The sequence below is a fragment of the Lampetra fluviatilis genome, chromosome 2 (assembly GCF_964198595.1).
Source record: "Lampetra fluviatilis chromosome 2, kcLamFluv1.1, whole genome shotgun sequence".
Classification (NCBI taxonomy): Eukaryota; Metazoa; Chordata; class Hyperoartia; order Petromyzontiformes; family Petromyzontidae; genus Lampetra; species Lampetra fluviatilis.
This window is the reverse complement of record NC_136276.1, coordinates 4506189-4532988: the sequence shown is the minus strand read 5'-3', so window position 1 is coordinate 4532988 and position 26800 is coordinate 4506189. Positions and strand designations below refer to the sequence as shown.

The 26800-nt window shown below is 41.4% G+C and overlaps 1 protein-coding gene across 9 annotated transcripts in view; it reads right to left on the bottom strand.

The window, feature by feature from the left end:
- Nucleotides 1-26800, bottom strand: part of LOC144940072 (histone deacetylase 4-like) — a 188310-nt gene that overhangs the window by 12282 nt on the left and 149228 nt on the right. For all 9 annotated transcript variants that reach the window (XM_078866759.1, XM_078866752.1, XM_078866757.1 and 6 more), the window contains 7 exons: nucleotides 21623-21730; nucleotides 19192-19247; nucleotides 17827-17914; nucleotides 15432-15551; nucleotides 13973-14070; nucleotides 5897-6015; nucleotides 2270-2403 (listed from right to left, as the gene is read on the bottom strand). In XM_078866759.1, coding sequence (XP_078722885.1) covers nucleotides 2270-2403; nucleotides 5897-6015; nucleotides 13973-14070; nucleotides 15432-15551; nucleotides 17827-17914; nucleotides 19192-19247; nucleotides 21623-21730 — 723 coding nt within the window. The remainder of the gene's footprint in view (nucleotides 1-2269; nucleotides 2404-5896; nucleotides 6016-13972; nucleotides 14071-15431; nucleotides 15552-17826; nucleotides 17915-19191; nucleotides 19248-21622; nucleotides 21731-26800) is intronic.

Genomic DNA, 26800 nt, shown 5'->3' with positions numbered 1-26800 from the left:
GAAGGACCTCCACTAGAGGGAGTTCTGGAGAACCCCTCTGTTAAGTATTGTCCTACTCTTACACGCTGTCCAGATGTCTTGGAAAAAGCAATCCAGGTATGTTATGTAATATCAGCTGCTGATCGACAGGTGGAATTCGTTTTCTTTAAATAGCCCTCATTATAACCAATTACATATATGTGACATTAAACGGCCACCATATCTTGGGACGGGCTGAAATAAATGACATATTTTGCTAAAATGTGCGGCAGTGAATGAACGCTGCACATTCACCAAAATTGGTAATAGGCGATTGGTGAATGGGAAGTGTGGAACTAAATTTAGATAAGCATTCACTCACACAATAAACACAACACCAAGTTCCAGATGTGAACCAATGCAGGAAAAAAAAGATTGAGTTAAAATAAAATAGCAATATTGAGACGTGCCCCAAAAAGCTAACACTGCACAGCTCTGAAGAAATCAGATGTTATCTCTTCAAATGAGGGTACATTTTCAAAGACAGGCCCTGACTGAGTGTCTTTCTTTTTTAAACATTGTGGTAACAGTGTAAGAAGATAGTAATGTATTGAAGACAGTGCCAATAAAAGCAGGAGAGGACAGTAAGGGTGACCATAAACAAACACCATGAATCCTGGCACATTAACCCCAGAGTTCAACAGGTTCACACATTATTATTATGCACGGCTGCGGCCATTGATCAAGTATCTTGTCTTCTTCTTCTGCGCGTGATACATGGAGGTCAGCGGTTACGCAAAAAAGTGCACACGAGTCAATCTCACGGAATTGTCCGAGGATATTTATAGCACGCGTGGCTGCGTGGGCGCGTGGCCACTCGGCTTCTGAGGGTCAGGACTCTGGCTGCGGGGGTTTCCAAGCCCCTCGCAGAGAGGAACAGATTAGCCTTTGTGCGCGGGGACTTGTGGAAATATTTACCAGGAAATGGATAATAACATTGTCCGGAGGTTTTGATTGACGGCCTGTTTATATAGACCCTGCTGGAGTGACACGCTTGCCAGCCTGATTATGGTTAATATGGGACCTTTTTTTTTCTTCGGCATTTTTGGCAAAAGGCTAGTTAGTTATGCATTCATCTTGAAGGCATATGAGTTTGGCCAAAAGTTTAGCAAGATTGCTGTTGCGGGACTTGCTCCAATCACTTACTACTTTCCATATTAGGGTCACCAAGGGCAACATTAACAGCTAATTTAGAGAGCCCCCTTGCAAGGTGCTGTAAAGTGGTCGCTTGCATTTAAATATTACACTATGCAACAAAGAACCGCTTTAATACCAAATAGGTCCCCGATGTCTCATTTTAAGTGCACGCATTCCCATTCGTTCTACACGTTATATATTTTTGTTAAAAGTAATTCAAATCAGAACGGTTTCTTTCTGCATGAGCACGAGTTCACATTTTACACGAAAGCTTCAGTCACTGCGCCTTAGCAGAATTCCAACATTTGTTTTACAACTGTAATTTAATCAAGGCACTTCATGAAACGTTGACATTAAATGTAATTTGGTTACCCTAATATAGAAAGATTACCATTGGTGTTTATACGCTACGTCGTAAACGAGAATACGGTTTCTGGAATAAGACATTTTGTGAAGCGATAATGAGAATGCGTGTTTTGTAATAAGCTAACACAAGGATAACAAGCCGCCCAGCAACAGTAATATGGGTCTGTCATAGGGGGTGGATCATTGCATTGCATAAACAAAATGGTACAGCAAAAGCAATGCTAGTAGAAGGCAACAGAGGCAGGGAGTGACCAAGACAACGATGGACTACTGGAGTGGAAGAGGTACTCGATTCTTTTTTTACTTTAAAAACATTTTTAATTGACTAGGTAAGGCCTACTGAGCTATATAGCTCTTTTTCAGAAGTGACCTGCCCAGAATTGATAGCTCAACGAAGGGGCGTATCGTGTGGAAATGTATCGCAGCCAAATACTCTAAAAGCGTGTTTCTAAATGTGTAAGGAAAAACCGGAGGACCTGGAGATAAATTCACGTGACCTCGGGGAGAGAGACACGCAAACTCCAAATTATACAGGCGTCAGGGCCAGGTGCCACCTCATGTGAGGTAGCTAACATCTCTCCACCGTGGCAATTCAATGCAGAGGAATGACAAACATCAGCAATAGTTGGAACATGATGACTGTCGCCAGTAGTGGAGGACTACTACCGGAAGTTTGTGGAGAGTCAGCAGCCTCCGTAAGAGGGGCGTTGGATCGCATCGGTGGTGGTGGCGGCGGTGGCAGCCTCACCTCATTGCCGAGCAGGGCCGAGATGCAGGACTCGGAGCCGTCACAGATAGCCGCCAGGTCATGGCCACCCTCGAGGGCCATTACCACGCGACCGCCCGCCAGTCCCATCAGCTGCCGCGTCAAGTGGCCAAAACCTGCACGGAGGCACCGAAGCTGTGAGAAACGGCGAGGCGCAGGGCCGACCCAAGGGTCGGGTTGAGTAAGAGTGTCCCTCGTTGCTCTGCTCAATTGAGCAATGGGGCAGTTATCATCTCCACCGGTGGCCTTGAGCCAATGTTGGAAAATCTGCATTCCCATAGCAGAAGCCAGTCTCCGTATGCAATTATACACGACGATTTACATTTATATAGCGTCTAAGTGCAACAGCGTCTCCAGACGTTTCGAATATGTATGTTGAACTTCTTTTGCACCGTACGTAGCCAACTGTGCTAGTCGAAGGTGTGTGGAAAGGACAATAAGCTAAACACAAAAAGCTTTAGAGAGTCAAAATAAAATAGCCATATGGACATGAAAACAAATAGGTCTTAGGTACTGACTTGAACAAGGGCATATTAATACTTTGTCTCTCTCAGTGGTACAAATTTTATCAACCAGAAAGAGATGATATTTAACTCGAAACCTGTAAATGTCAAGATCTTTAACCACAGCACTGCTCAGCTAGATAATGGAACCAAGGTTATGGCCGACAAATGAGATGTGGTGGTCAGGAGTGGCAGCTGCATTGGCACAATCCTTTAACATCATAACTGGTGCCCGCAGCGACCACAAACTCACCTCCCCTGGACACCTCAAATCCCTACACACTGCATATTTGTAACTGTTGAATGGATAACAGAACTAAAATTCCACGAGGCAATGTGGATATATGAATGCGTACTATGTATATTCAAGTATGCTCATATGAGTAAAGTACTAATACTTGTAAAGTCAAGCACACACACATTGTCACACTCTGGCAATTTGTGTGTATTGGATATACTGCCTATTTAATCTGTGGTGACGACGTTAGCATCAGTTTCTGTATGCATTCGACGCAAAATTGCATCTGTGTTTATATGTTTACCGTTTTTCAAGGCACACTAAAGCCTATTTAGCCTATTATTCCACACTCACCGCAATGTATTCGACAACGCAGATAAAATACACACTCGCTCAACCCTGCGTTATCCAGACCACTGACTTGCAGTGGCTATTCAATTCCTCGGGTGACAGATGCCCACCTTCTGCAGAGGCTGCACGCAGGATTGATGTTGTAACTGTTATTGGTTATGTCTGCTATAATGGGGTGGACATGGGTGCCAATTAGGATTGCTTAGGTGAATTCAAGAACAAAATATCCCATTAGATCCCCCCCCCCCAACCGTGGCAAAATAATGGTTGTGTGTGTCCAGAGGATTTTATTGATAATCGATTGTAATAATTTGTACATGAAAGGCATTTTATTACATTTTGATTATAGTAAATACTAATGTATTTAGAAGTTGTGTGAAAACGTTGATGTCAAATATATGGCTCTTCATAGAACTAGAGAGGGCAGGAAAAAACAACACAGCATATATTTTAAATGTGTTCAGTCATAAAATCCTTCAGAGTGAAATGACAAAATAAATGTATTCAAGCGTGTTCTCAGTAATTGGTCTTAGCAGATGTCACACTCTTTGAGAAATATTAACTTATTTGGGTTGGTCATGTTTCTAGAATTGCAAATGGAAGGATCCCCAAGGTCACATTAGTCAGCAGGCCAAAATTCTAAAGAAAACAGCAGACCACAGTGTTTATGATATAAGATGTGTTAGGTGCATTGGAAAAAAAACCGATGTTTGTCTTGGCGTGACCTTGCAAAAAATAACTTCAATTATAAACAACGAATGTCACTTGTCTCAATGATGATGACAATCCTGTTGATCGTTAAATTAAATTTCATTAATGCGAGTTTTGTACTCGTTTTAATAGCACTGACTGTTCTTTCACCAAATTATACAATGTTGCTATATAAAGAATTGAGTAGCAGAATTCAGGATTTCAAATATTGAGGTTCCACTGTGGTTGAGTCGGAATCAATTAGTGGTCACTGAGTCAAGCAGTTTTTTTTTATCAGAAAGTCATGGGAAGATATGTCTCAAGACAAACACACAAACCAGACAAATGGTGAACACAAACACAAGCAGCCACAAACACGAGCCACAGTTATTTCCAGAAACCTCATGTAAAAAATAAAAATAAAAACACGAGGGGGCAATCAATCCAAAAAAAATTCCCTCCCACACACACCTACAAGCCAATTAAATGATGTAAATAAGATTATTTGGGCGTTTTTTTTAAATATGGAATGTTCATCTACTCTGTCGGGACTTAACATTCAATGTGACATATATATCACCAAAACGTCCTTTGCGCTAAATAAAAAAAATTGTTATCGGTGTTCTCGTGTTGTCACGTGTTTATTGAAGCTGGAGAATTAAACGCAAATAAAACTGGGTTGAAATTCCAAATAACTCTCGAGAACATAACCAGATAAATGACCGGGGGAATAAATAATATAGTTTTACTGTAAACATTGTTTTTCTGAAAATAATCTAGAAGCCAACACCAAAAAAGGAAGTATTTTTATTTTATTCATGTGCACCGTTATTGAGTTAAATCTAGCTTGCTTGCTTGCTCTTTTAAGTATTTTTAAGTTTTCGGTGTGTACACACATTCCATGGCTGGGGACCTTGGCAGCGATTCGCCAATCCCCAGAAGGTTTCCACTTGAAAAGAGGCCGGCTTCGCAGTGCGTGTGCAGTGAGGAAACGCCGCTACCCCAAACCAGATGCTCCCCACTGTTAGCGAAGGGGGCCCTCAAACAAACTCACACGGGCGCTGTAATCAAACGCAGCCCGAATTCGTGCGCTTGGAACACTTTGAGGAAAGGCTCTGACATGACACCTGATGGGATGGGGGTTTGGGGCGTATGGGCCTGTAAGCATTCGTGGTGGTGGGGAGGGGAGTGGGGGGGAGGTGAACGTCAAGCGAGTGGGTGGTGTGGTTTTGTGAAGATCTCAAACCACACCGGCTTTTTTTTTTTCACCCAACCGCAATCCACGTCAGCTCTCGCAGGTGGATATTAAAGCAGCTCGTCAGTCTATAATCCATTCTCCCTTCATCCTAACGCTGCACATGCATTTAATTTACCCATCCAACGGTGCGCACTTTCATCACGGAGTACCGTACACGCTATGCGAAAACAACACAATTCGTCGCGATCGTTGTTGTACGTCCAAAAGATGAAAATGCATTTAATATGCGAGCGTAGCGGCCATTCTCATATGACATAAAATGATTTACTACTTACATTCATGCAACTTCATCATCATCATCATCACCACCATCATCTACTTTATATGCTTTATACATTGATGGCATTTCCATATTCATTCCATTGTCTTTGGTCATCTACAGCTGCAATCCATCTCGGCCCAACGCGAGTTTCTTTTTGTGCACATTATGTACAAAAAGTACCACACTCTATCACGTAAATTGGTTACAATGGGACAATATGCATAATATTAAAGGAAAACACTGCGTTGATGTATGGGCCGGTAAAGATTCCATAGAAACAATGTGTCTTAAGTGGGAATTGCCTTACACTTTGCTGAAACCTTGTATCCCCCAAGAGGTGGTGGATGCCCCTCTGCCGCATCAAAACCTGACGAGACCAGCACCACGTCTGGGGAGAACTCGTTGGCAATGGGCAGCACCACCGTCCTGGTGAACACAAAAACAAAATCAGAAACACATCCGTGCCATGATTTGGGTACAAACACCTGTTGGGATAAGAAAAGGCAGGCGTAAAGGGCTATTGCTGATGGACTTATGATGCATTGTTAAGTTTGGGTATGTTGTTGGTTGTTATATGTCACTTAACATTAAGTGCCTTGCATAAACCACTTTTTTTATGTACACTAATGTCATGCATTTTTAAATAAATAAATAATGCTCCAAACTAATTTTGGGATGGCATTAATCCAATTTAGTGATCCTAAATGTGTGGTGTAATGTTTTTAGATTTTAGTATTTGTGGTCCGTATTCACGGTGAGCATGTCATATACAGTACATCATATACAATAAATAGAAAAAATGTTCAGAAATGCCCCCAGTACATTGTATTACAAACATACGTGGCTTACATGTCATCCTAAATTTGGTGTAATTTATTGCTCTTCTGTTCTCAAATCGATACTTAAACAATAAAACAAAAACATTTATCAGCAACAACAAAAAGCTCAGAATGATTTCCTGCTCAAATAAGCATTGAGGTATTGGTGGGGATTCCTATGGTGTGGATGAGTCTTTCCATGGGACAACCAGTGTATGAACAATACAAAAATGGAGGGAATATCTATTTACATACATCACGCTGGCAATACTGAATGCAAATGATGTAAAGTTCCCACAACACATGGTGTGACGCAAACAATCACATTTTTGTTAGCTGCTATAAATTTCCACGTGATAAGCCACTTCGTTGAGCTATCATGTGGCCAGGTTGCTTCTGAAAAAGAGCTATATCGCTAATTTCGGAAGAAACTAGGAACAAGTGAAGCAGCAGGAAGTCTACATATCTTTATATATCTGTATATATAATTTGCAAGCGTCCGTTTGTCACACTCTGGATCTCCCAAACCAGTACGTGTGAAGAGAGAGACACGTACAATTGTGTAAAAAGGAGGGAAAAGGGCGAGAGGGATACATGTATGATTTTTCCCCAGTAATTTATTCCCATTCCACAACGCTGCATGCTGAATATGTACCGCAGTGTATTTAGACCATTTTGCCTTGCTTTTGTAGACTATGAAAAGGTGCTCTATTTGATTCTGTGGAAATAAGGACTGGGCTTAATCCATCATGGCTCGAGCTTCCGAATCCAAAACCGGATTCCAATATTTATTGCTTTTAAAGAAACAATAAACTAATTATAACGTGCAATCAAAGATTTAAGTTCCGAAAATGCTACGAACAGTAAGTAGCAATACACAGGAACTTAACTGCATCTGCTTTAACCTTAGGAGTGGGCATTGTATGTCTCAGATACAATGTGCCCCTTATGTTTGAGGGTGGGAATGTAATCAGCATCCTGGGACCCAAAGGGTGTTGCACTCACCACTCTCACACCACAGTAGCTCTCTTAACTTTCACACCGAGATGATGTCACACAATGGTAGCTGTTCTTCATTTTACTGGTGAGCTCAAACAATGATCGTTGTGCGTAAAACACTTGCGCGTGTGGTGATTCATTTGTTTGTTACGTCGAGTGTCGTTGGGATTTGTAATGATTCAGACTTGATCATTACATGGCCCGGCCCAAAAATTACATTATGAATCATAATATTGGCTGCAAAGAGCTACGTGTAAATTCATGGTAACCTTTATTAACTCACGCATTTATTTATTTTTCATTCACACGGTGCAAACTGTTTTGTCTCTCACACCATGGAAACTTTGATCATAATTAGCCATGATCTATTCACTGCTGGGCGAACGCCTCCCCAAGCCATCGCCACAATGATACAATCCATCTCGCTGCCGGTACATGAGCTGATCTCATTGTTCCCACCCTATACGAGGACATCTACTTGGGCCCATTCTCTTCGTTGGTTGTCACTCTGCCCTTAGCTTTGATCGCCAGCTGTCACGGCCGTCTAGCGACACGGCCTGTCCAAGCCCGCTGTTGATGCATTTACCCAAGCTTTCACAAACCAAAGCATGAATACAAAATAAAATGCAATTTATTTTTTTGATAAATTAGTGATTTTTTAAAATGAATTATGTCCGACAAAATATATTCTGGTGCATCTGAATTCTGAAATACATTGTACACTATTTTATGGTATTATAGTGCATTATAGATACATAATACACCACATAATGCAATTTATAGAGCACTTAAATAACATTAAACAAGATCCTATTCCTGCGTATGGCAACATGTTTAGGAGCTAACTGCCAATGTCGAGGTCTGCAAGCCACGAGCGTGCTTCATGAGAGACTTCATGTAGTTTTGCCACTCCTCAATTAAAGAAGTGCAGGCTACAGTGGTTTGCTATTTGGTCCATAGTTTGGATTGCATGTGTGTATGCATGTTGAGCTTCTTTTGCACTGTACATAGCCAACTGCGCTAATCAGAGGTGCGGGGGGGAAATAACCAACGTCACAGCAAGGCTTGTACATTAAACACAATGTAAGCTTCGATTTAAAGCTTTCGTGACTGCAGGGATTCATCTTCTTGGTTCTTTCGGTAAAGTCACGTGACTTTACCGAAAGAACCAAGAAGAACAATGTAAGCTATTCTCGTGTGTTCAAATACGTACTATACACGACATAACGCGATTCCTTGAGCATTTAAAATGCATTGTCCACTACATCCGCTGTTCCAGTAGATTTTCAAATATAGTACGCAATACAAAATGCTATTCTAGTATATTTCAAATATATTTTTGACAACGTAAGCTATTCCAGTGCATTTCAAAAGTGTATTAAATGCTTTGATGTGGCTGGAAGTACTGCCTGCCATGCGTTCACACGTGCACACTGTGCTGCCAACAGGCACCGACTGCATATTTTCAGTTTCTGATTCAACACACAGACTTGGATTTGTTCAAACTCGAAAAAACGTGCCAAAATGTCGAATCGAAATTTTGTATCCATATTTATATGTGCCCCAATTCCTAGTGGAAAGTGACGTGGTCAGCTGAATGCATACAAACCATAGCCTTCATAAAAATATACAGAAATCATGAAAAACATTTATTTATAAAGACAGAACAGATGCATTGAGCTTTTACAAATTAGAAGAGAAGTCAGGAAAGACGATACATTCCAACTAAGGCTAGGCAGAGTGACACTAGAATATATTTCTGTAAATTACATTAGAGCAATATAAACACGAGTAAAACAAATGCAAAGTGCAACAAGTTAATTGAACAAAAATGTAAAACACAAGTTGGAGGGATAGTACTTAGATCAGAAACGTGAACTCTAACAAAGAACACAAATGTGCATGCATGGAATTACACAGTGATACAGAAAGATGAACACATGGATTGTGGGTAAAAAAAACGCAGATTATATACATCCACAGCGACTGTTCAGGACAGCAAGTCCACACATTGTTAGAAGGGAAGATGACTGATGGACGAGACTGGTTATGGAATGGCAGCCAAAGGAAATAACATGCCCAAGAAAACAACCACCACCACCGAGATGGAACGATAAGATCAGCTCATGCGCAGGAGCTAGATGGGTGACGCACTGTGGGACCACGAGGGACAGTGGCGACATGGGGAGGTCCTTCATACAGTGGATAGATAATGTCTGATGGTGATAGTGATGATGATGATACACAGTAAAGTTGTTTATTCAGATCAATTTAAAATATCACGTACTTTTCGATTTAAAGCTTTCGTGACTGCAGGGATTCATCTTCTTGGTTCTTTCGGTAAAGTCACGTAGAAGGGAAGTAATAAAATAATAAAAATATTTTATTATTTTATCATTTTCATTTTATTATGTTTTATTTTTATTATTTTATTACTTCCCTTCTACGTGACTTTACCGAAAGAACCAAGAAGATATCACGTACTAACAAACCTTTTTGGGAAAAACGATATACTACAGAGTACCGTACACATGTGTTTTTAAAAAATAATTATGAAATGTGCAGACTAACACATATCAAGTTATTCTTGAATACAGTAACTCCTAACATTGACCCACTTATTCCATCACATGATTACAAACATACGACATAGAAAATAAACTGTCACTTGTCATCTCCCTCACATGCGTTTGCTGTATCCCTCTTCTCATATATTCGTATATTTCATATGTATATGCTGTATTAGCAGCTGTGAGATGGATAAAGGCATGCGGGGAATGGAAGTTGTTTTAAAGTTGGAAGCTTTTTTGTCTGTCTTGACCACAGTACTGGCAGAACTCTTAAAACCGCAGGCTCTGACCTCAGATAATGTCAGCATTTGGTCTCCTGAGTCTAAAAAACATCCCCCTACCACAACAGCCCCAGGCAGGCTTATTGCCACCGGAATAAAAAAAACAACTCTTTAATATTTTGATTATTTCTGTTACTATTATTTGCCATAATTATTTATTTTAACATTGTTTCTGGTATAAACTAAGATGAATTGCAATTAGAGCACTCAAAATAATATACATTTCAATTTAACCGCTACCGGTACCAGTCTATTTTTAAGTTAAAAGTCACGCAGACAAGTCATATGTGATAATCATCTGAAAATGTTCTTAATGTGAGTTTGATTGAGATAATTGTGGATTCCCAAACCCCGATGCCCTCTGGCTCTTATTAAAGATAATTCAAAAGTAAAATTGCCGAAAACTTCCAGACAAATTAATGAACCGAAATTTCCCAGTGAGAAGCGAACATCTCATCATGTGACAATGTGGAAAGTGGTTCTCTAGGACCACTTGCCAGCAGTAAACACTGAATTATTAAAGTAATATGGCAAAATGTTAAGTGTGACTTTTATACAATTCATATTGCTCACTGGTCGTTTGAAATGGTGAACTGCATGCGACATTACGAGCAGGAAGCCATACAACTCCTGGATTTTAAACTATTTCATTCTCCCTAATGACATCTATTTAATAACATGACCGTGTCGATTCAGTTTGTGTAAACCTCATTAATTTGAACTGACTGGATTTTTATTCAACACGACTGTACTTATATTCTCAAAACGACTTGGCATATATATTTTTCAAGGAATGCAAGGTATAACACGTAGGCTTTCGCGACTAATATTATTCATAATAAACGTTTTTGCGTCAGATCGCGTAAGTATAAATGTGTCGTAATCCTCCACCACCCGACACAGTAAGGTTTGTCACGTAAACAAAAAGTGCCAATTAGTTACTACTTCAGCCCACCGGTGTGTTGGAGAGTGAATCCACAACATTTACAATTTACTGGCTCTGTCGGGTGGTGGAGGGTTACGACACATTCATACTTACCCGATCTAACCTAAAAACCTTTATTATGAATAATACAAGGTATATTTTGCGTCATATTAATACTTTGGAGGAATAAAAATCGTCCCTGCTTTTCATCGAATTATTTTGAGCAAGCCTCTCTTTTAAAATTCAAAAATATAATTAATGTAGGCTTGCGGTGGCCAATTTCATGAGCCCGTAGCTTTTTGTTTCCCAACGAAATCGTAATAACGGTTCTAAAGCATTTCATCTTGCAACTGTGAAGCATTATTGTTGTCTCTTATCGATGAAGCCAGACACGGGGGCCGAGCATTTACAACATTTCAGATGCAAAACTAAATTCGGCGCATGCCCAGAGCGAGCACGGCGCTTTATACGCATCGCTGTGCACCACTGTACAGCATCAAGAACGCACATAAAGCATTCCCGCGCACGGCGAGATGAATGATGGGGGTGAGGCGGAGCGATGGCAAACCTGGCACATTAAAACCCCAGGCGGCCCCGGCGCATTCGGGTCCAGCGAGGCTACACTGATCAGAGACGGGGGGGGTCGCACATCAAACGGGGAGCGCATTGCCTACACACAGCCGCGATGCAGGCCCTGCGACCGCCTGCTTCCAATTAACTCGCTCAACCCGGCGCACGCGCGCCCGAGCGAGCGAGCGAGCCCGCGTGTGCCGCCACTTCCAAAGCCCCTCGCAGGAAAGCACTCGGGGCCCTCTTGGCTTTCATTACGGCCAATTACCTTATCTTTTTTTTCATCTCCACAGTATCCCCAGCAGAGCTCCAAGTTGGTTTGCTTGCTCCACGGCTAAGCGCTGCTCTTTTGCCCGAGGCCTCGGTGCAGCAAATGCCCCCCCCCCCCACTGCATGCCCTGATATTCCACATTTTTCTTGCCCCCATTCCTTCCCCCACAAACTGGCTTAGTTGTTTTTGTTTGCCTTGATCTAAAATAGAACCCTTTGTACCGCAATGTGGGTGTATTACGCAGGAAGAGCATAGAGGGAAATCATCCGGTTTAATCAAGCACTGAAGCAGACAGAAAATGTGTCACTGTGTTAATGTGACAAGTGTTGCCTTGCGCGATTGTTTATTTTCGAACGGTCTAAACGCCACTGAGGAGATGATTGCCAATATTACACACGTGCTTTAAATATTATACTTGTATGTGACCAAATGTTGTTGAGGTAAGATCAGCGATAAAATCAACAGAATGATCGATGTAAGTGACACAAATAGTGAAAAAACGTCGAGCAATGATTCAGAATACATCTAAAGAACTCAACTTTTGTAAAGGGACTTCAGTTTGGTCCACTGAGTATCTGTAATTGGCTAGAGTTGTTTGCCTGTACACAGGCAACATTCAAAACCTTTTCAAAAAGTAGAACAAAAATGTTGCACAAAAATAATGGTAGGCTTATTTTATAAAATAATGAGTGCTTTCACATTTGGGGTCAGGTTAAATGAAAAGCAATCACAGTGAGTCTCTGTGTAAATTAATATCTTGTTTTCAAAATTACTTAAATGCCCTGAAGCAAATATGCTACGTAAAAATGGCATTATATTCCTCTATTAATTGTTCATAGACAAATACTTTCTATTTACAGTATTTAGACTTTAAGAGCAAGGTCTACTCATGAAAACGTATTAAAAACAGGGGGGCAGCATATGTGAGCAGCACCATGTTCTACCGTATACACGTTGGCAATTGGTAGTAAATTACTCCTGAGTTAACCTAGGGGAGGCCCAGGACAGGTTAAGATACCACTTGCTAATCAATGTGCATGTGGAAACAAAATTAGACCTGATTCACATGGATCGTAGCACAGTGTGCTCAACACTAAACTTTCTTGTAGTAGTTACACACACACACAACTTCGCTGATCACCCGCGTGTGTGTGTGAGTTTATGATGGGCAGGAGAACACAGGGGGAGCGGTAGTGTAGTGGTTAGCGTGCTGCACTACAAACCCGGGGATCTGAGTTCGATTCCCGCTCATGGCTACCAACACCAGCGACGATTATCTGAACAGGTCCTGGACCTCTCCCTAGGTCGACTCAGCCTCAAATGAGTACCCGGTGCAGTGTGTAAAAACATCGTCACTGGGGAGACAAAAGCAGCTGGGCGTCGTGTTGGCCACCCAGCCCCTCGTGAGTTGTGCCAACCTTCATAGGTGCTCACTAACAGCACTTGCCCAACGGTCTCTTGAGGCTATACGGGGGATTTTTGTATTTATGCTGAGCAGCAGAATAAGGGGGGTGGGGTGGGTGTGGGAGAGGATGGCTGTAAAAAATATTTTGGACCCTCCCCTCCTCTTTCAGTATATAACTTCTCGTGAGATGACAGAAGTGACATGGACAAGAGATATTCTATGGATTTTTCGGTAAAGTCACTGTAGATAGGTTCAAAGAAAATAACAAAAAACTACGAAGAGATAGAGATGTGTGTGAGATGAGAGAAATGTAGGCACAGAAACGCAATGGTCATCAGGCACACATTCTCTGAAACATGCACAGTTAAAGCACACTGTATAAAGAGATGAGAGACAGGAGATAGAAATGAGACAGAGACGTCGTGATTTTCGATGCAGCCATATTTGTTGTCCTCTATCTGGGACCCCTCGAGCCGAGTGCACTAAGCTTGCGTACTAAGCTTTTGCCGAGTACACTCATGCCTAGCACCACAACTGGCTGTACCTGAAGGCTGCGAGGTATTCAGCATCTCCCATGGGAGGGTCCAGCCCTCCTGTCCAAGCGATGTTCACATTGAAGCCGATGCCAGCCCCTGTGCCAACCTGTGCACACGCGCAATAAGAGACAACAAGCACGCTGGATTTCAGACAAGTGTTGTAGGTGCATCGCGCGTGCACACACAGAGTATCTACTTGAAGCCAGACCAAAAAAATGCGCAGTTGTAATTGCGAAAATCGCATGCGATGTTATAGAACACACGTGCTTACACGAGCAAAAGCATTTCATCAGATATAGTGACTTTGGGGGGTTTTTTTGGTGCAAGGTGATCAAAATACCAACGAGTGTTTTGTTATTTTAGTTCTGTTGGATGTTGTTTTTGGCAGAGCATTACAAAGTGTTATTATCCTGTTCGATCTGAATTAAATACGCAATGGTCATCACGCACACACACTCACACGTGCATAGTTCAAGCAGAATTTTACCAAGAAAAAAGGCATAACCCACAATAAAATATAACCGGATATAAAAGCAATGCGAAAAAAATAAGTATTTTCCTTTGCAAATATATATATATATTTTTTCATATAATATATTTAAAGTGCTAAGAATTTGGTATTTCCCACAATATGGTTCCATGTTTCCAAAACGAGTTTTTAAGACCCTTTCATCCACAATTTCACGCAATAAAAGGATAACATTTTAGGTTGGATTGGTAACATTGCAGGCCATTTCTACTTATTTATTTAGCATTTTAGTCACATGGAACTACATCACAGCAAAAGCACGTAAGAACTAACCTAAGAATAACAATGTAGTGAAAGCACAGGATGTGATTTTTCTTCTACTTTAAAATGAACAAATGTGTCAATTAGCAGAAAGTACTGGGCTCCAAGACTAACTATGCTAGGCACAAATAGCTGGACCTACTTGCTTGAATTAAAGTGTGTTGAGGGACCAATTTGTACTTTAACTGCTCAGTGAAGGGAGCTTTGTACTTGGCTACTACTGATCCGGCTATAGTTACTCCTAGGAATGATGCCCCTAAGAACTGCTGAGATTGCTGCTGTGGCTGCTGCTGCATCTGCTGCTGCTACCTTCTGCTGCTGCTGTTATTGCCGCTGCTGCTGCTGCGGCTGCTGTTGCTTCTGCTGCTACTACACATTTATTCTATATTTGAAGCTTTCGTGACTGCAATGATTCATACTCTTAGTTCTTTCGGTAAAGTCACGTAGGTAAAAAATGAAATTAAAATTAATAAAAATAAAATAATAAAAATCACGACGTTTTGGAGGCAACACAAGTCTCCGTCATCAGGTGGGACCGTCGTGACTTTACCGAAAGAACAAAGAGTACTACAGATTTAGTTTGTACTGCTGCTGCTGCTGTTACTCATGCGGCTGCTGCAGTCGCTCCTGCTGCTGCAGCAGCTGCGACACCATTGGCTGCTCTTGCTGCAACCGACCTCCTCTGACGCTCCACTCCCCGGGAAGAAGTTCCCTCCGTCGTAGCGGTGCAGGGAGAGGTAGAGGACAGAGGCATCGCCGTAGAACGCCTGCTGCGTCCCGTTGCCGTGGTGGACGTCCTGTGGGAGCCCACGGTCGCACGCGCACAGAGACCCCTACCGCGCGTGTTGCGTCTCGGGCGACGGCTCACGAACGAACGCGCGCCGCGTGCCAATGAAAGCACAGCCCGATCCGTCTTGCTCACGCTTCTCTGCGTTACGTATGGTTCATCATCTTCATCGTCATCACTGTCGCCGTCGTCATTTATTCTTTTTCCTTTTTCGATCGTTGGATGGAAAATCAACAGTTTTTAAATGTGCTTTCTTTTTAACTTTTACTGTTAAATGAATACGTTTGTCTATTGGTAGAGTGGACTGAGTCTACTTGCTTACATTAAAGTGGGTTGAGGGATCAGTTTTGTACTTTAACTGCCTCGTGACGTGTTGTTTTTGCATCCTGCCATACGAAAGTAGAACGATAATGAACTAACATTTATTTATTTATTCATAATTTATACTGGACCTCCCAATGCATACACAGAATGATCATGATTATTATTAAACGATTTCATAATGTGGATGCAATTGACTTGTTTGTGATATTGTACAAAATCCTTGTTGAAAACGTATCAATAACATTAAAATGAAAGTATGTAGAGCAATAATGACTGGTTGTGTGCGTTATATTAGAACAATGAAGTGGGGTGGATGGAAGTTGTGCAAATACTCCAGCATTGCTCATGGTAAAAAAGTGTAACGTTTAATAATGAATTAGTAATGGCCAATATCACAGTATTAAAACATTATTTGGAAGAGTGAAAAAAATGCCAAATTAAAAATAACTGAATTATTCTTTAAATATATCATGTAAATGTTCAATTTAAAGTATACTTGGTTAAAATTATTTGCAAGTAAGTCATCGTTTTTGGGAAAATGCATACATTTGAAAACACATTTTCAAATTCAACGATGCAAATGTTGACATGAAACAAAGTATTATGCTTATAGATGAAGAACATGCCTTTGGGCCATTATTGATAACATACATGACGAGTACAGAATGGTGTGAATAGTGAAACATCGATAATCTCTCGTCGAAATGTGATGAACATAAAAATGTAATTGCATTTTTTAATCCAATATAATTGGGAGCGGGAGGACGTTTGCCGAGTGAAAATTGAACAAAAAAAGCTAAAACCAGAATAGGTTAAATGTAAATTTGCAACAGCTGCAAGCGTAGACTTTTATTGCGAACATTTGGTCAATATATATTCTGTTTTTTTAAATGCCATGTTTTGCCCTTTGCACTTACAATTACATCTGGGCTAAACTTAACATATGTTCATTCAGCGAAAGGACTGTTTTTATTACTGCACAGAGATATCCTTTATTTTGGGGAGATTCACGGCATTGAGGAGTTGGTGGAAAATAATAAACCTGGGGTTTATTTCTTCTGTTCCGTTCAGAATCTGAGATGTTTTATGAGATGGCTTAAGAAGGGAAATATTCCTTAGCTAAGTTCTAAAGGTTTAGCTTTAAACCTCATAAAACGTACCCACAAAACATACAATCAACAAGCACTAAATATATGTCATTCTGAATTTTTAAACGGAAATACAATGTGTACGTTTAAATATTACTTTGTATTCACAGATGGTATTTTCCATTTATATAAAATGAAAAAATATGTTAAAACACGCATTGCTACATTTTGTTATTTGGGCATGTTCAATTATGAACAATATACACTCCAAAAAAAATTGCGTTGTTATTCAATTATTTGGAATTAAACATATTATGCAACGACTGATCTCTCAACATTAACCATATATACTTAATATTACATAACATGTATCTACTTTAAAAGTACAAGGATACATATGATACAAAACTGAGTAGTGGTTTCAAATTCTTACCATTGAATTTAGTAATTTAGGCTTACTGTATCAGTCCATGCCAGGCTCAATTTATAGGCTTACATATAAGCAGTGTGGGTATATTGATGAGGCAAGAGCATAAAATGACAGCTGCACCAGGAACACATAAAATACCGGACAAAAATAAATCACTAATCCCCTTGAAAATGGGAAATTGCTACACTGTACTTTCGAAGTGAATGTGCGCAAACATTAAGAATACATTCTTGTACGTCCGACGAGGTCAAAATTGTGACATCGAGAGAAAATGATAGTCGTACCACGTGATAAATTGGTCAGGGGAATAAGTGACGATCTTTTACGTGATCTAGTACTGTACACCCTTGCAAAACAAGTCATTTTTCCCTGTTTTCTTTCTTTCTGTCAGACAGACTGGGCGAGTACTCTGCTGAGCGTTGAATGGCGTAGTGGGTACTCACCCAGTCGATGATGAGAATCTTCCTCACGTTGAACTTCTGCTGCAACAGCTTTGCCGCGATGGCCACGGAGTTAAAAAAGCAAAACCCCCTGGAGGGAAGCATTACGCATCATCAGCAACGCAGCATAGACTTAATTACTCGACAAAATAAAACTGACGCGTGCCACGTTAAACTCGAAAAAAGAATGAACATGGTGTCTTTGCTCACGGCCATATACGAGTAGCACGTGTAACAGGAATCGGCAAGCTGATCGATGCTAAAATGCGGCATTAGTTCGCATGTGGACACACAAGGATCTTTCTCTCTTGATTTGGGCAAAAAGCTGTTTCCATTTAATCGTGCTCAAAATGGCAAGAAAGTGGCCCAATTGATGCACTTCGTCCTCATCTGTTAAGCATTCCCCGTTGCAAAAGGTCCCCCACTAATGTATTTTGACATCCCCTAATTTAATTGGGTACGATGTCTAATTCTTCCTCATGCCTTTAGTTATGGGTTGAAACCCTGGCATTGAATGTAATCTTTCAATTCCTTTCAAGTTAATCTGAGGCAACCCCCCCCCCACACACACGTACAAGTAAAAGCATTGTGTTTGTAAGAAATGTCTTAAAATTAAATCGTAAAAGAAGATGAAGTTTTTATTTCACGTTAAATAATTTACAAAAATGTGAGTTTTCTGTTTAAAATATTGTATAAATGATGTAACTCCCAAAGAATAAAAAATAGTGAATTTGTGTAAGAAAAGTTAAAACTTATTTTATAGCCTTGCTTCCTTTATTTTAATAGGCGACTCAAACCCCAAAATTGGGTCGTTATAAATCTAAAAAGTCAGGGCCTTCGTGAAGCGAACACAGCATCCCCCCTCCACCACCGCAGCACAATTATTAATATAAAATGCATGTGGAAAATATCATGTTCATTTAATTGCTGAAGTAAAAGGGATGCGATGTAGAGAGAGAAAAAGATCAAAAAATGCCTGCGCAGTGATAAGCATCAATCACCAGTATTGCACCTCTCATTTGCAAATGCTGCCTGTATAAATCTCTGCTGCACCGAAACCTGAGCCTGGCCAGAAAGTGTGGCTCTCCTTCACCCTCACTCAGTGAAACCCACTGCTTGTAATACCCCCTCCCCACCCGCCCGCCCGCCCGCCTGCCCGCCTGCCCCCCAGCACTGCGGATGGACCTTGCAGTAAAGTCCCACATGGCAGTGGTGCACGCTCGCAGGTGTGAGGCTGCAGCACGTTGGGATATGTGCGGGGGGTGGGGGGGGGATTGGTGGTGGGGGGGATAGGGGCTCAGGGGATAGGAGATGCTAAGCCCCCTCCCCTCTCCCCCCCTGTGTGTGTGGCGGGTTCTGTAAACTCACATAGCGGCCGATTCTTCAGCATGGTGACCCGGGGGTCGCACCACGGCAAAGCCGTTCTGCAGGGGGACGGCATTCTCTGGGTTAGACCGTGCACTCTCTCATCTTTGAGATGCCATCATACGCGAGTGTCGCGGTGAATATACCGAAAAAAAATGCACGCCGATTGGGTTCTATAAATACACTCACAGTAACAACCCCTGTTAGGAGGGGGTAAGAGCGGTGTTAGTGTGGTTCGCGTGACGCGCGATGGACCCGGCGACCCGAGTTCAATTGCTGGCTAACCAAGCACTGACCAGCATGGTGAAGTATGGCAACAAAACAACCACCACGCAAGACTGTTATGGTGTGGCGAGGCCTTAATCAATTGGTGGATCTATAATTGCTGGCATGTATTTATTTTAACCCTCCTGTAAAAGTGAAAATTACAATCAAAATAGATTTTTGCTTAACACCTACGTGTTACGTGAAAATGAGGTTTTACAAAACTATGGCAACTAGCCATTTAATTCATTAAAAGAAACAGCTTCTCTTCACGGTGGCAAACTAAGTGAAACGTTAATAGTGTTAAATAAGAAAACCGTCCTTTTCTCTTCCGGTCATTTCCCGACAACTATTACCCTTGTATTAAACTAGCTATCTGTATATTAGCAGTGCAACGTAAGAATCGGGCAGCACAACTCAAAACTACTCAAATGATGCAAAGTGTTTTTCTCCACAATAGAACGCCACGATGCACATTCGACGAGCGTTGACACTGTTTATAGTTTGCCCACGTGTGTGGCCTTAATTCAGAATTTTATTGTTTTGAGAAGACCCAGCGGAAACCGTGGACAGCACGACAAATAGCATGCGGTGAGAATATTTTTTCTACAAGTGCCGTAACGGCCCCTGGGGATGGTGATGGGTGGCAAAAGGCTTGTGTATACATGTGATCGTGTGTGCGTGCGTGTCAGCAGCGAGCGTGTGCACGCGTGCGCGTTTGTGTGTGCGCAGGTGTGAACGTGCGGTTTTTGTGTATGTGAATGGTTGCGTGTGTGTGTTCTTGCGCGAGTTTCGAAGCACACGTAACGGAGGTAATCGTGTCTTGGATATGCGCACGTAGGTTATGTACTTTTCATACAACGGGACACACATAACCTTGGCCCGTTTTACATCACCCACTGCTGGTTGTAAAAGAGAGTAATATCTGAGCAAAGGCTTGTCCATAAGAGTAGTGCAATTTCCTGTTTCCGTTATAGCATGTAATATATCTGAAACGAAATATCCCACACCTGTGCAACCACACTGATCGTTTTCTCTTTCATTTATACTCTTATCTCCAAATGCCCTCTTTTTTCTGTTAACTTGCTATCTATCAGCTTATAAAACTCACGATGCAGATAAGGATTTACATTCATATAATTTCGTGATAAAACGCGATGGCAAGTTCGAAAGTGCTTCGAATGCAATCTCGTCACGGCAAAACAGGGGTAAAGGACAGAGAGGACAGATACAAGCAAAACGTATTACTAAATTAACTAAAATTTTTATTTGACCAGGTAAGGCCCACTGAGCTGTCTAACTCTTTTTTAGAAGCGACCTGGCCACAAATGATAGCTCAACGAAGTGGCTTATCAAGTGGAAATTTAAAACAGCTAAATATTCTAAATGCACGTTGATTATAATTGTGGAGGGAAAAACTGGAGGACCCGGAGAAAAAAACACACGACTACAGGGAGAGACATGCAAACTCAAAATATACAGCAGGCGTCAGGGTCGGGATCGAACCTACGACCTCCTGCATACTTGGCGAGGTCGTTAACATCTCGCCAGCGTGGCGCCCCTTTAACAGAGCAATGGCAGAAGGAGACGAGGCTGATGCAACGACAAACTGCGGCCCACAAGCGCACACAGTAGGGGCACAGCCAACGGAGAAGGGGCACAGCAACCAGAAGTCACCGGGAAGAAGTTGAGCAACGTGACAGGACAGGCCAGGCCACTGCCAACCGCCAAAGCCACCAACCCGGAACACAACCCACACAACGCTGCACAAACTTAGGGTGCCATGGTGACGAAATCTTAACTTCCTCGCCTGGTATACATAAGGTTGTGGGTTTGTTCCCGACCCTGACCCATGCATATTTGGAGTTTGTATGTCTCCCTCCCCGTGGTCATGTGGATTTTTACTCCGGGTCCTCCGGTTTTTTTCCCTACACATTTAGAATAAACGTGCGCTCAGAGAATTTGGTCGCAAAAATGTCAATATGATAGGCCACTTCATTGGGCTATCATTTGCAGCAGTGGGCCTTACCTGGTAAAAAAAAAAAGTTAAACAGTTTTAGTTTAGTTTAACAATGAGGGCCCCTATCTCTCTCGTCTCTCTCTCTCTCCCCCTTTGTCCCTTTGGCTACATCTCTCTCCAACGTCCCCTGTGCCCCTTCCCGCTCCCTACCTTCAGCTCCCCCGAGGCCACCTTGCATGCGAGTTCGCTCACGCAGCCGGCCGCCATCCGTGCGGCGCTGGCTGAATGCAGCTCGTTCCAAACCGTGTCGCTGTCCACCTACACAAACATCGCGCGGCCGATGGATGGTCGGAAAATGAGAAGAGCACAGCACACGACGATGACGGGCCATGGAGGGGGGGAGGCGGGTTGAGGGTGTTTGTGTGCAAGGGGGGTAGAGCGTGCAAAGCTAACAGATAAGTAGGTTGACCTTTACACTGGAAAAATATACAAACGTGCCGGGAACTCACAAGTTGTGGCTACGGGTTTTGGATATTTGTAAAAAATATCACTTTCTCCCCCCCCCCTGATTTTCTGATAAACTGTGAAAAAATAATAAATGCGTCTTTATTTTTCTTTCATTCTATAAACTCCAGCGGAATGAAATGATGCATTAGTTTATATTTTCACGTAGTTTTTGCTCGGACTCTTTTTTGTTGTTGTTAAAGAGCCGTCACACGTCATGTCTCCGGCTGTGGTGTCCGCTTCAGAGCATGTACATTGCAAGTAGTCCCTGATTGGTGATGCACATAGTAAAAAAAAAATGCAGCATCGACTGCACACGCAAATGTGATGAAGTAACACCATCTCGTTGAAGTAATAATCTTCTGTATGCAAATTCCTTTTGCACACGCACGCGAGCACGTGTGCAAACTCACACACATGGAACGCCGAGCACAAAGAATTTTGTCCGATCATGCCTCATTAACATAGAGCATGTGGTTTCCTGTCCCAAGGCACCATCAAGTGCAGCTGTACAACCCTGCCATCTAAGATTTACACTGCACAGAGCGTCACCTAACTGTGGACCACGTAGGCCGCCGTTTTGAAGCCAGAGTGTTTTTTTTGTATGTTACGCACAATCATCATCTATCACCATCGTTATTATCACCACCAACACCACTCGTGTTAGTGGTGGTGATGATAGCAACAAATGGCTAAAGATTACCCCGTTAACTCACTAACAAAACCGCTAAATTTAACACGTACGCTTCCATAACCAATATCGTGATTCGTAATTAGATCTTTTTTTATTGCATTCAGGGGAATGAATGTGTGTCGTAAACCCTCTTCCACCCGATGCAGCAAAATAATACATGGTCAATTGAACAAAGCGTGTTGTTGAGCAATCCATAACATTTAACAATTGGGTTACAATATTTCGCTGGTAGTTACAACCAGCATGGAATGTTGGGTAGAGGAGGGCTTACGACACACCTTTTACTTATGCGATTTGAACCAACACTAATTTTAATATCTTTGTCAAATATTCTCATTATCCCAATGTCAATGACATCTACAGGCCTCTCATATTTTGAAATCAATTTATAAATCATTGTGATCAGTATCAAAGAATAATGGGACTCAATCATTATTCGCTCCACACTATTTCATTCAGAGGATTATTGACTTTTCAATCCAAGAGATTCCCTTTCCCTATCGTTTATATTATGATAAGACTATATCAAAAGTATTCGGGAATGAAAACGGTTGGTAACTATCAAAATATATGTTTACTCTCAGCAATGGAAAAACACAAACATTGTGTGTACTTTAATCTATCTTGTTATTTATTTATGAGATTTCTGAAGCTTCAACAATTTCATATCAGATCTTAAAAGTAATGGCTATCACTTCCCAGTGCTGAAGTGTGTAATCAGCGTGCTGATATTATTTGGGACAATATATACATGTAACATATTTGTTTCATATAAAAGGGCATTATGATGAACAGATAATCAAATAGCACATCAGCATTCTACCGATCGCTCCTTCTCCTGAAGTGTTATATTGTTAAACGAGGTAAGAACTCAAGAAAAACTCAAAAAACCAGACGAGCCTAATTTGCCAGAGTGACCTGGGGTAACCATTCAGGATGCCCTGTGAACAATATTTTTCTCCCAGATACCCAATAGTTTACATCAAAAGTGTCATGTCCAGCATGCGACTCATAGGAGGGAAGTGCCCTTCTCCATAATGTAGTATGAGGTTTCCTATAATGCACCTCCGCTTCCCGTGATTGTTCAAAGCATGCAGAGAGCTCACTGCTGTTACAGTACATTTGGCAAAAAAAAACCCCGGTGAATAAAAAGACAACTAAAAGCAGCCCTTCTTATGCACTCGCTTCCTGCCATCTCCAGCGGCTCGGCTATCAGATCAAGGCCAGATAAATCAGCCATAGAGAGGTGCTTTGAAGCCAGAGGAGAGGTTCTTTCTAAGCCCTGACGGCCGGTCCAATATTGTTGTCAGATGCGTCTGGGGCAGAGCCAAAGCGATGACATCAGCCCACGCGCTCGATTTTGACCCATGCGGAGAGAGAAACCTCACGCACCATTTACACATCAGTCGAACCGGAAGGAAGGGAAGCCATAGAAGAATTATAACGTTTCCCTTTCTATAACTGTTTGCAGTTATCGCCAGCCTGCTTTGAATTGACATCAAAATCATAGCTAAGCAGCCAACAGGAAGGACCTGATACAAGTTAAATGAAAACTATGTGGGCCAAAAAATATATATAGCAATAATAAATAGTCAACATGGGCAAATTCGGAAGCAAATCACATTCGTACAGTGTACAATAAGATGTATAAATGAGCTGTGATCAAAATGTTCTAAAGACAAGCTTGAAGACTCATCTTTACGTAATAAATCACAACAAAATAATTTAATCAAAGGGAGAAGTGTCAATAACGAAAATTAAAGTAACAAGTATGCATGCATATAGTGAATATTTTATTTTAGATCTAACATAAGTTTCCTTACGCAGTGTATATATTTAACATTCTGAATTTTTGTTGTTGTTGTGCCACCAGATGGTATGTATGTCATCTGTTAGTTACTCTGGCAAACTTCATATTTTAAAAACAACTAATGCCAATCCAAATAATAATAAAGATAGAAAGCCTGTTCTCCATTTAAAACCACATTTATATTTTGTTCAATTGCCTATGAGTCTTCATCACTAATTTTGTTGAAACAGCAAACACTGAATTGCTGTCCAATGCGTTTTCAGATTTTGTGGGACTGCATTTCAATTCCTGAAGATGCTCCCAGCACATGCTTGAACATTATGCTGAACAACACATGGTGCAAACCCGAAAACACTTCGGTTAAGCCACGGGGTCGGCAAACTTCGGCTACGGAGCTTCACGCGGCTCTTAAAGGAACTGCTTTGTGACCTTATTTATCAAGGAGCCACCGTCTCGTATTCACCACATGCATTGTGGCCCTTGAATTATTGAGGGTTGGGATTTTTTTTGTACCCAATCCGAAAAAATTGCTCTTCTTGTTATTTTGGTTGCCGACCCCTGGGTTAAGCCACACCGCAAAAAACGCTCGAACCTACACAGCAATATGCTGTGAACTGGTTTCAGCTTTTTTGGTTTCATCAGCAGAGTGCAGCATTGTCAAACAACCGCTGCTGGGTTGGTACAGTTCTGATGATGTGTGCTTGTATGTTGAACTTCTTTCGCACCGTACGTAGCCAACCGTGCTAATCGGAGGTGCAATCGTGAAGTTGGAGTGTTCTTTCATATGCATTTACAGAATAACATCTAGTGACCCACCGGCGGTTGTTCAACAGTCCTGATTGCTGAGGAGACTCTTATAGTCATGAACCTTTCCAGAGTTTGCTGCTAGAAAAAAAATTGGCCCAAACAATGCTCTGGTTTCACGGTGGTGTCACCGTTTCAATAGAAGTCATTCAATGAACGTCTACGGGCCCGAGTACAGAGTACAACTGCCTTGACAATGTACCCGATCGCAGGGGGCTTGCACAGACAGGAACAAGGATCGTGCACCAACTAAAAAAAGTACTACACAAGAATGCATTAAAAGCAACACACTGAGATATTACATTATCTTTAAAACGGTCACATGATTCACATACATTGATTGTCATTCATAACAATTGAAGTTTTGCATGTGTAATATTTTCAGAAAAACAAATATATATATTTTAATGTATTCACCTTCCTTTAGAGATGTATAATAAGGTACACGTATACACCCATTTAGAAATGTTGCAACGATTTATTTTGCACTATAGGCGGCTGGTGCTTCCTTTGAAGTTTAGTTAATGGATTGCAGCGATCAAGATGCATGATGTCTAGAATGCTCCGTTGTAAGTTTTCTATTTTAGTCAAGGAAGTGCTGCCGTAAATTCATTGATGTCCAAAACCAAAGATATATTTTTTACAAAAATCTGAACAGAACACATGGAGCTATATTTCATCTGGAACGAGTAAAAGTCAAGAAAAGATGCTTAAGATTATATTGCATCGTTCTACTTTTATATAAACTGTATGTATAAAACTGTATTGAGTTTAAAATCTGATAGAGCACATCGTTGCCTTAGATTCAAATGCCAATAGCCTTACTGCCACAGAAAAACGGGTTCAATGTTAAGTCCGTCAAACCTGCTCCATGCAACTTTTTTTTATTGTCATCTAAAATCATCTCTCAATACCAAGAGCATACCCCCAAATTGTCCAACATCTACACACCCACATTGTCCTGAGCAATAAAGCAACCTCTGATAAATGAAAACCCCAAAAGGACACAAAGCCGAAACCTATTTTGGCTACTATAAAAAAAACAGTACCCATATTAAAGGTATGAAAGCAAAAAAATATCATGAATGACATTTTTGGGAAGGATATCAACAGCCCGTGGGGGCTCTAAGGTTTCACCGTGGTGTTGGATTAAATCATTCCCAATAGAGTGCCCGCACAGCAGTACACATTCATCACGGCTCTTGTCAAGAATGTGTTTTTAACAAACTAATTAAAATACAAAAAAGCCCAGGCCTGTAAAAACAAAAAGGAAATAACAGGCTAGGCAGTCGTCGAGCGCTTTTTTGTATCAAGTGTTGTTGAAACCGTTGCATAAATCCGCATGAAAGCAATGCCGCACATTGACCTTGCAAAATACACATCCAGAACATTGATGACTGCAACGTTGCCCTGTTTTGAAACCAAAGTGTGGAGCGAATACTGGCAGAACCCGCGCAATAATGCCGAGAAGCTCTCGACACTATTTTCTAAAGCTCGTGTAATGATCAAAACACATGTGGCCTATGCCTAGGGACCACAGCGGAGTTTTAATGAAAACAAAACTGGAGTCGAGGGG